Source organism: Gekko japonicus, unplaced genomic scaffold, assembly GCF_001447785.1.
Source record: "Gekko japonicus isolate JY-2015 unplaced genomic scaffold, Gekko_japonicus_V1.1 scaffold679, whole genome shotgun sequence".
Lineage (NCBI taxonomy): Eukaryota > Metazoa > Chordata > Lepidosauria > Squamata > Gekkonidae > Gekko > Gekko japonicus.
The window spans coordinates 822,433-832,198 of record NW_015160229.1 but is presented as its reverse complement, the minus strand read 5'-3'; the positions used below and the strand labels follow the sequence as shown (position 1 = coordinate 832,198).

At 42.8% G+C, this 9,766-nt stretch overlaps 1 protein-coding gene across 1 annotated transcript in view; it reads right to left on the bottom strand.

Annotated features, from left to right (window-relative positions):
- Positions 1–294: 294 nt before the first annotated feature.
- The window catches only part of RASSF8 (Ras association (RalGDS/AF-6) domain family (N-terminal) member 8), a 20,574-nt gene continuing 11,102 nt past the window's right edge, over positions 295–9,766 (bottom strand). Inside the window, exons 2-4 of the mRNA XM_015412023.1 lie at positions 6,062–6,948; positions 1,814–1,958; positions 295–582 (exon numbers count right to left, since the gene is read on the bottom strand). Coding sequence (XP_015267509.1) covers positions 461–582; positions 1,814–1,958; positions 6,062–6,948 — 1,154 coding nt within the window. The 3' untranslated portion in view covers positions 295–460. The remainder of the gene's footprint in view (positions 583–1,813; positions 1,959–6,061; positions 6,949–9,766) is intronic.

Here is a 9,766-nt window from a genome sequence, read left to right as displayed (position 1 = left end):
TTTCACTCTTTGCCGAGAAGTGCAGGAGAAAAGCCTTAGACATCAACATATGCATATCCACTGATTCAATGGAATAAATTAAACCCTAACTCATTCAGCCTGGACAGTTTCTTGCACTCGGTATCAGTTGTTTGTAACAGCTAAGGAATAATACTTCTCTAAATGCATCAAAAATGGCAACAATGAAAGTGGAGGTTATTTGCATGATTGCGGTTTGGCGGCCTTTGCAACACTGCCAAACAAGCATGCCCCCACGATTCCTTTAGTTCTTCATTTATTCAGTGCATGGGGCAGGATTCTAAGTCTGCTGTAGGTCTGGTTAAAAATAAACGCACCAACAACTTGGTGGCTTCTGAAAGGAAGGTCCCCCCCCCCATTTCTCCATGTATCACTAGGAGAACAGAAGCAATAGGAGGTCCACGGTAGCTTCACAGGTCCCCTCCAGACGAGGTATATAGTGTTATACATAAATGCCCTCTGGGTTAAAACCAGACGACAGCGGGTTCTGCAGGATCCGAAGGTTGCTGGGAAGCTGCCTTGATGAACTGGGGCGCTTCAGGCTTCCGGATTGAAATGGAACTTCTGGGGGAAAGCAGAGATTTGTTAGCAAGAAATTATTCATTTCTCTATTTAAACCTAAGAATATTACATGCAGTAAATCCACAGGATCTGGTCAAAGAGAAGCAATTTTATATCCTGCTTGTTTCAACAGAAGAGACTGAACTACATTGCTGAATTATGCATGTGTCATTCTGTCCATTCCAAGAGTTTTGCTAGGTAAGAGGACGTAACAGACTAAAATGTTGCGCATATTGTCTCGGCCTCTTCCTTCTTCCTCTGTCCTGCTGTGTCACCTTTCATTGTCTACATTCAGATTTTAAATTCCATGGGGCAGGGATCTTTCTTTTGTTTATCTTACTTGGTATAGTCCCCAAGACACTCATGGCAGTATGAACATCTTCCATTAATAGGGATGTAAACTTTGACAGCTATTGTATGATACAGCTATCATTCTCTCCCCCCCCCATCCATTGTGCCCTGTGTGATTCTCACCAGGGAAAAAAGGGATCAGAACTGTCACCTCCCAGCTCTTTAGAGCAAGCTGCCCAGTATTATTCATCAATGCCACATTCAAACCTTCATGGGGGCACTGCCATTTGTATACTGTTCCTCTCTTTTTTGGTTTACATATTACTGCTCACCGCCCTTTAGGTATCTATTGTAGCATTTTCATTTTAACCAGGGCTTTTTTTGTAGAAAAAGCCCAGCAGGAACTCATTAGCATAACAGGCCACGCCCAACAGCAGACTCATTAGCATATTAGGCCGCACCCCTGATAGCACAGCACATTAGCATATTAGGCCACACCCCCATGCCACCAGAAGTGTGGTCATCCAGCCACGCCCACCTTTTGCTTCTTATTCTGTTTACCTTGTTTGTTGTTAAAACCCAGGGCTATTTTTGTAGCAGGAACTCCTTTGCATGTTAGGCCACATACCCCTAATGTAGCCAATCCTAATGAGTTTCTGCTGTTGGGTGTGGCCTATTATGCTAATGAGTTCCTGCTGGGCATGGCCAACTCAGGAGCCAGCCGGAACTCCATTCTTGTGCGTTCCTGCCCAAAAATAGCCCTGATTATAACTGTTTATTGTGGTGATAAAAGATTTCATTTGGAGAAATGTTTTTGAATTATGAGAAATCTTTAAGGATAAGACTCCTAACTAATTTAAATTAATCCCTCTTGGCCTGAATTCCCCAGGGAAACGGGAAGAGGCAGAGGGCGTTTCTTCACCAAGGAACTCCCAAGGCATACCTCTCTCGAACTCCATTTGTGAAGCCTCCAGTTCAGAGGGTTCTGCAGGCAGCACAGTAACCTTGGTCCCTGTTTGCTGGATAAATTGTTGGAGATTCACTTGCCGCAGCTCTTTGGTCAGCTGCTCGAGTTCTTGTTCTCTGTCCTGAGAAGAAAGGTGTCCAGACAAGCTTATTTACTTTCGCACAATTAAAAACAACCACCACCAAGAGATCATATTGCTTCATTTTAAACAGGAATGAAAGTGGGTGGTGCTTGACAGAGGAAAATACAGGTTTGCAAAATCTAGGCCAGGGTTCAGCATTTTGCTCCCAACAGATCCCCCCCCCCCCACATACAGACATACTTGTGTTGACAATCACAATTTTGTATACATGGTGCGATATGACACAGCAATGTGGCAGACTGGACATGAGACAAGAGGGCACTTTTATATTAGAAACAGGTGTGTAGTTTAAGCTGTCTGAAACATTTTAAGCCCTCTCCCCTCTGCATTGTTCACAGTATATTATAATGCTTTTATTACATTCGTCTCTCCTGGTGTAATCCAGTTTTATTGCATTGGTTTATTGTATGTATTTATTGGTCTGTATCTCACTGTTTTTATAATTCTTTGATTCCTCTTGAGTAAGTTGCCCATTCCAAGATTCTAATGCTCCCAGCAATAAGCAAAGCAGAACAGATGATTTTTTGGGAGTCAAGACGTGTGGTCCTATCCCCCAAACAGATTTCAATGTCTTTCAGGAGGAGCTGATACACCTCTAGAAATTAAAGAGAGACATTCTGAGCAATCACAGCTGTTTGAGACAAACTCAAAGGAGTTACTAATAGTAGTGACTCAATTTTCCAGCTCCCCACTTTGAACAATCAACAAAATCAAGAAAGTTCGCTAATTTAGATTAATTGTATTAATTGTACAAACCCTCTCAGAATTTATGAAAAATTAGACTTAATTGTTCAGTACTGTCAGAAAGGTATAATGTCTAATCTAACTATCCAAAGGGTTAAAAAGATACAGTTCCAAGGAAAAGGTAAACCCTCAAAATCAATATGTTTTAAGCAAAGTTAAAGGGTGATTTAAATAAAGATTAGACCCTAAGGGAAAATTTGAATCAGATTTAGTTAATGATACTTGTAGGGTTGTTTTGGATATTCATCCTTATTAAGGCAGTATTGGCAGCTCTCCAGGAATCACAACAGATCTTCCAGCTATAGAGATCAATTCACCTTAGGGCTGCCAGCTCCAGGTTGGGAAATTCCTGGTGATCTGGGGGTGAAGCCTTGAGACAGTGAGGCTTGGGGAGGGAAGCAGCCTCAGTGGGGTATAATACAATAGACTCAACCCTCAGAAAGTTTTAAGAGGACAGTGGAGTCCGCAGCAAAAGAGGTAGGCAGTGAGATGCTCAGATTATTTAGCCATCCATACTGCAGGAGGAATCCTCCCCAATCCAAGCTCCATTTCTGCTTTTGCTTCCTCCTTTCTCCCCCCCCCCCATGGCTATCAGATAATCTATCGCTCACTGTCAATGTGGCAGGGCCTGGAGTAGATCCCTGCAGTGGCCATTTCAGAAAATATGGGGGGGGGGATTTAACCCTCCCTGAGTTATTTTTTAACTTTTTGGATTTTTCTGCAGACCCATGGAGTCCCCTGATTCTGTAGTGTGCTCTCTGTTCACGGAAATAAGTATCCACACACAGAGGGGAGTGTTGAGACTTAGATATATAGATATGGCAATATTGCCTCTTTCACATAGGATTGCTAAATCATTGGCTGGAATGGAAGTTAATGTCAGCTAAGGCTGCCATGGTATGGAATGTGTGGGTTGCTCTCCTTGTCTCCCTCCTCCCTTTCCCCCTTCTCTGCTCATCTGCGCGCTGTCCAGTGTCCTTGAAGGTTTTACTCTGCCTGCTCCTAGCTTCCCGCTGGGAATGTAACTGTTGCTTTTTGCCCACGTCTTCAGAAGCTTGCCTATTGGCTTTACTGTATCAGGGGGTCATGTATGAAGGGGGTATATCTGAAGGTTCTAATTATTAGCCCGCCATTCCAGACACAAGAGTTCATGATGTCCTGAGTACTAGCCCTCAATAAACTGAAACTTCTGAAGGAACGTTGTTGAGTGTCTTGACTGGGAAGCCTGACAGTTAAAGCTACAATGGCAGTAGTAAAGTTTTTGTCAACTGTTATTAGACATAAAGATAGGAAGGTTGATATTTAGTTGATTTAAGTTACCTGACCTATTATTGTGAACTGTTCAAAACCACTGGGCTATAAGAATGGATTCATTAAAGAGAGAGAAAGATTCCTCTTGCGTCTCAATGAGGAAGGTGGATGATAAAATGAAATAAAGGACTATCCATAGTCATGTACTCTACATCCCCATGTCTAGGAGTGGTGGTGAAAGACAGAAGAGAGTGTATAGATACATTATGTACACTCTTATACATCTTCACAGCCTCTTGAATCAATGCTGAACACTAAATGCATCTCTCTGAGATCAACGTGTTTCAGCTCCTCTTCTTTCCAGGGCTTCTCTGGTAATGCAACCGGCACATTTAGGGGAAGGAAGCGAACTTGATTTACCCCATGAGGGGTGCAAATCAACAGAAATGTCACTTGTGGGGGCTCCCTTGAACTGAGCAAGAGCAGAATTAAATGGCAAACTTGCAAGCTGATGCCAGGGCAGATACACTCCTATACCCTGAGTTACATGTTACATCATATGTAGGACAGAGGATGTGCAGCCCCATGGTCACATCACATATCCAGAATTTCTGTCCGAGGACCACAGGAATCACTTCACAGCTGCCAGCTAGAGAAAGAAAACCCGGACAAATCCATATTCAGCTCCTGGATTCTAACTCTTTGCAGTAAGATTTCAGAAGTGTCTCGGGTGGCTGAGGAACTTTAATTAAAATGAAAATCAACTTTCTTATCATTTTGACAGCATCTAAAGCAATGATATCACTTAACCATACATGACTCTTTGACAGGCCACCTGTACATCTTCTAAGTACCATTCCCCATGACATCCATCCCATGCTTCAGGAAGCATGCAATTTCTGATAGTTTAATCATTACTGTGGGCCCAAGATACTTGCCCATGGGGAGCAGATAAAGGCTGTGGGGATGTCGGTGTTCTGTGTATGAGGCTGAGTCCACACATGCAACTGATAACCACTGTGGAACACTAGCCCATGAAACAAAACTCCTTGCAACTAGAAAACTTAGCACAGAGAGAAGCTTTAAGCACTACTCCTCCTGGAGAATGAGAGTAAAACTTGAATGGTATTTTTATCTTAGAGAAGCACTTCTTTTTGAACATCCAGTGTAATAAAGAGTTCCAGAGAGCACAAAAGCCTGCATACTGTTTTGTTGCCATAACTCTGACTTGCAATCCCTCACCACCACTCCAGATACACAAGGGCTAGCTAAGGTTCAACGGTGGTTGGAAGAGGCAACCCTATATCTATACATTTTATAGTTATTTAAGCAGGGAGCCACGAGACTTCCCATCCTTCTGCCTTCGCTGGCCCACAGTTCCACCGCCTCCACAGGCCTGGCTGATGTGGCAGCAGTGGCTCAGGCTCCTGCTCTTTGCCCCTTCCAGAAAACTTACAGGGAGGCCCACATGTTTGTCTTGGATTATACCCTGAAAAAGAACTGCCACCCACCACACTCTGCCCAAATGCCTGCTCCCCCCCCCCCGTGGCATACATTTTTTGTGCATTTCATACCATACGAAAGATTTACAAGGCCCAATAACAACGGCAACAACAATTTTGCCACATCCATGCTGCCGAATCATCACAGAAAAAAGAATTAAAATGATATAGTTGATGATATGAAGTAATTTGGAGCAGGGGGGGAAGCATTGCGGGAAGCCACCGGAGGGAGGGGAGGAATTGGGAACGGGGTAGACAATTGATAGAATGAAATGATTTAATTTTATATGTTGTATTCCTGAGAAAATAAAAAATTTGTTTACCGAAAAAAAAAGAAAAAAGAATTAAAAGAAACGAAGGGATTCCTCGGGGAGGCGTGTAGAAAAATGGAGAAAAGTATGTGTAAACACCACATAAATTGAGCTCATGCCCCCAAATAGCACCTAAAGTGCATAATGCTGTTCAATTTTTTTAAAGGGATGGCAGCCACACAGATTGTTATCGGGCAACCTCTCATTTGTAGAATACAAAGTCATTCAGTATAGGTGATGTTTCAAAAATCAAACTGCATGATGACATGCTCACCTGCAACCGTTTGGCAGCCTGGCCCAGAGACCTTTCAACAGCTTTAATACCATTTTCCAGCCGGAGGCTTTGTTGCCCCTGAATATCAATTTCCCCTTTCACTTTGTCGATCTTCTCTTGGACTTCTTCTTCGTTGACTTTTGACTCCTGCACTTCCCAGTGCAACTTTTCTGCCTCCAGGCCACTTTCCATGCTGTGAATCTGGGCCACATATTCCTTCAGCCTGCTCTCACAGTCCATGATTCTTTGCCGGATCTCCTGGAGCTGCTCTTTCAGTTGCTTCTCATTCTCCTGCTCAATCTGGAGCTCATTTTCCCAGAATTCCTCCTCCTCAATTTCTACCTCATTCCTTTTGATCTTCTGCTCCAGTTTGACAATTTCATCTTCCAGGCTGTAACTGTACCTCTGTTCCCAGTACTGGATCGCAGCATTGTTAGAGTCCAGCTGTTTCTCAATCGACTGAAGCTTCTCTGTCTGGAGGAGAATCAGTTTCTTCAGCTCGTCAATGGTAGTCTTGCAGCTGAGAACTTTCTGCTTGAACTCTGACTCCTTACCTTTGCCAAATATGTCCATTAATCCTTTTGCCCCACCAGTGAAAGTCAAAGATTTCCTCTTTGGTTCTCTTCTTTTTATTGCCTTGTCATTCTGGGGCCGCAGCTTGGCCAGGGGGGGTAAACTCTGCCGATACAAAGTTCTTTCAGGTATCCGAGCAACACTGTCAGAGGTTGGTCTCTCGCTGAAAGATGGCCCTGTGCGCCTTAAGACTAACTGCACATCACTGGCATATTGCCCCCATTTATTCAAGGAGATGATGGGGTTTTCATGAGGTGCCAGGTGCCTCTCGGTATCTCTCCATTTTTCTATCAAGGTGTACCTTCCTGTACGACCTAGAAGAGGAAAATCAGAGGTTGAAACAGTGTGCAATATCTAACACAACCCGACAGAGGGAGTAATTTGATAAAAAGACAGCTCCACCACAGCCAAGGAAGTGGGACAGTCTGTCAAACCATGGATTAATATTGGGGCCCATATTTGGAACATTTCCCGTGTTTATGTGAACTAAGAAAATGTGAGTGCAATTGTTTAAATTTGCACAGATTGTCACAGCACATTGCTGTTGTTAGACAGAACCTCTGTCCCTGGTTGTGTTTGCCCAGGCCAGTTTGAGAAAACACACAAAGCAGTCCTGTAGAGTAGAAGACCCAAAAAATAATTTACTAATTAATAAAGGAAGAGTACAGATATCAAGGGTTGGGACCCCTGAATACCTAACAGACTCTTCCGAGTGTTACAATAGGTGACATAGCATTTTATATTTCACATTACATCAGAGAAATAAAACAGAATTATTGGTTCCATCGCACTTTGTCAAATTTCGTCACCTATTTCCCATTGGGTTAAGACCTGGGGGACGGGTGTTTTCAGGCAGAGTTTTTCTTTTCCTAACAGAACAATACACTTTTCTTTCTTAAACTATGAAGTTCCAAGTTGTATCTATAGAACTGATATGGTTACAGAATGTTTATTGTTCTTCATTCTAGCTAGGTTAACTGACATCAGAAACATGCGCAGTTGTAGCTGGCCAGAACAAGCAAAGTCACATGTTTCAGCATTTTACCTTCCCAGCATGTATCCAAACAACAGTCACAAATGAACCAAAGTTAATACCTGAATACATTCATGATGTTAGAATAATAAATGGCACTTAACATATGCACCATGGAAGTGCTAAGTGCACCTATTAAGTTAAACCTGTTAGTCAGTGGCAGAGTACAAAGTGTTTCATTAACTGTGCATATAACAAATCCCCCCCTTTCTTGGTGAAGTGAAGATTTATAGTTCACTGACACCAAACGTAGCTCATTTTACATCTCTATTAATTCTGGCAAGCATTAGCATTCTTTCAGCTATGGGGAACTGTAGGCCGTGCAGCTTTGATATAAGAAACATACAAGTACAAAACACAATTAAAATATGTAACCGAGAACAGACTTTTGCTTAAATCCTGGACCAGAGGGTTCAGGTGCTAGAAGAGCTTTGCAAAAGAACACTTTTTAAAACAGCACTTTCAGTTCATCTTGCAAATTGTCTGGGACACTGGGCGCCCCCGACGTCATCTGATGTTGCTTCCTTGTTTCTTTGACTTCCATTGGGGCAGCAGTTCAGTGCAGTAAGCCTGACAGCAGCGTCAAAGATTACCAGTACCTGGAACAGGAACTGGCATTCTGAAACCTCTAATAAGATTAGTTATTTTGCTATTACACTTCTGGAACATGGAGAAGAAAGAGATTAAACTGATAAATAGCCTGAACATTCTCTTTTAACATTGTGTTTCTTATTTCTAGAACTGCCCCTTGCTATGCCATCTGGAAAGCCTGCTATGAATAAAAATCAAACAAAATAGACTAATCTTTTCCCTGGAAAGACCCTAGTGCATGTAGGTGAGGGGCAAAGGTTTGCGTGCATGAACAGGTATTTATGGCATTAAGCCTATCAGACAAAAGTTCTGTGGAATAGAATGAATGTGGTTCAGACAGTCTTTTTTTTTTTACTTTTCCTGGTTACCTGTACATCTCCTTCTATGTACTCTGATACAGATTCCAATAACTTACTTGGGCTTCATTCTTAAGAACTGACAGGATACGAGTATAGTGAGGTGATGTACATTCTTCCAGTCTCTTTCCTCTAACCAAGTTTTCAATAACAGGTTTCAATCCTGGATGACCTTCTGTTGAAAAGGAATACTGACGGATTTGAACAGGGGATCTCCCGGGCTTGGAGCTCCCATTTTACAGGCCAGGCAGATGTTTGACAACCTCCCTGCACACTGCAAACAGGTGGCAACGCAAATATGGGAGGTTTATTAAGAGGTTTTTTGGGGGGGGACTGCCATACCACTTAGGTCATGGGCTGTGCTTGGCTTGGTGGGTAACAAGTATTGCAAACTGGCAATAAACTTTGCCTTGGTGGCTTTCTAAACAAAGGTATCTTATTCCTCAAACTCAGAAAATCTTGGGTGTGGGGAAAGGAGAAACAAAAAAATAATTTTTGCTTTCCCTGGTTAAAATGGCAATCTGAAGCCACAAATAAGAGCAGAATTCAGCATCAGAGCTGCTAAACAGGGCAAAAATGTGAGGATCCATGCTAACATGCCACAGAGTTCACCTCATGGTGTTCTGGTGATGTCACCCCATTTGGCTTTGTGCTTCCTTAAAAGGTAAAGGATCCCTTGCTCGAAAGCCAGTCGAATCCGACTCTAGGGTTGCGGTGCTCATCTCCCTTTCAAAGCCGAAGAGCCAGCGCTGTCCGAAGACGTTTCCGTGGTCATGTGGCCGGCAACCACTTAGCACAGCCTGCAATTTCAGGCTGGTTTGTCATAAAATTGGCTATTACAGTACTAAAAAAAATGAACCAAGAGAAATAAGGGGATAATGACTGAATTTGCAAAGTATAGTGGATTAAGGAATTAAGAATAATGCAGAACAAACAAGCCACTACTCATGACTTGGATTACAGTTTTGTATAATGACTCTGAGCTTCCATAAGAAACTGGTGTTCTGGTTTACAAAAATTATCAGAGAGGGAGGGAGGGGGAAATGAAAGGGAAGGAATAGAGGAGAGGGGGGAAAGGAAGGGGGGGGAGAGTGACTAATTAGACCTGGTCTCCATTCTAAACCCATCATACACTGGCATTCCCGTAGCAGG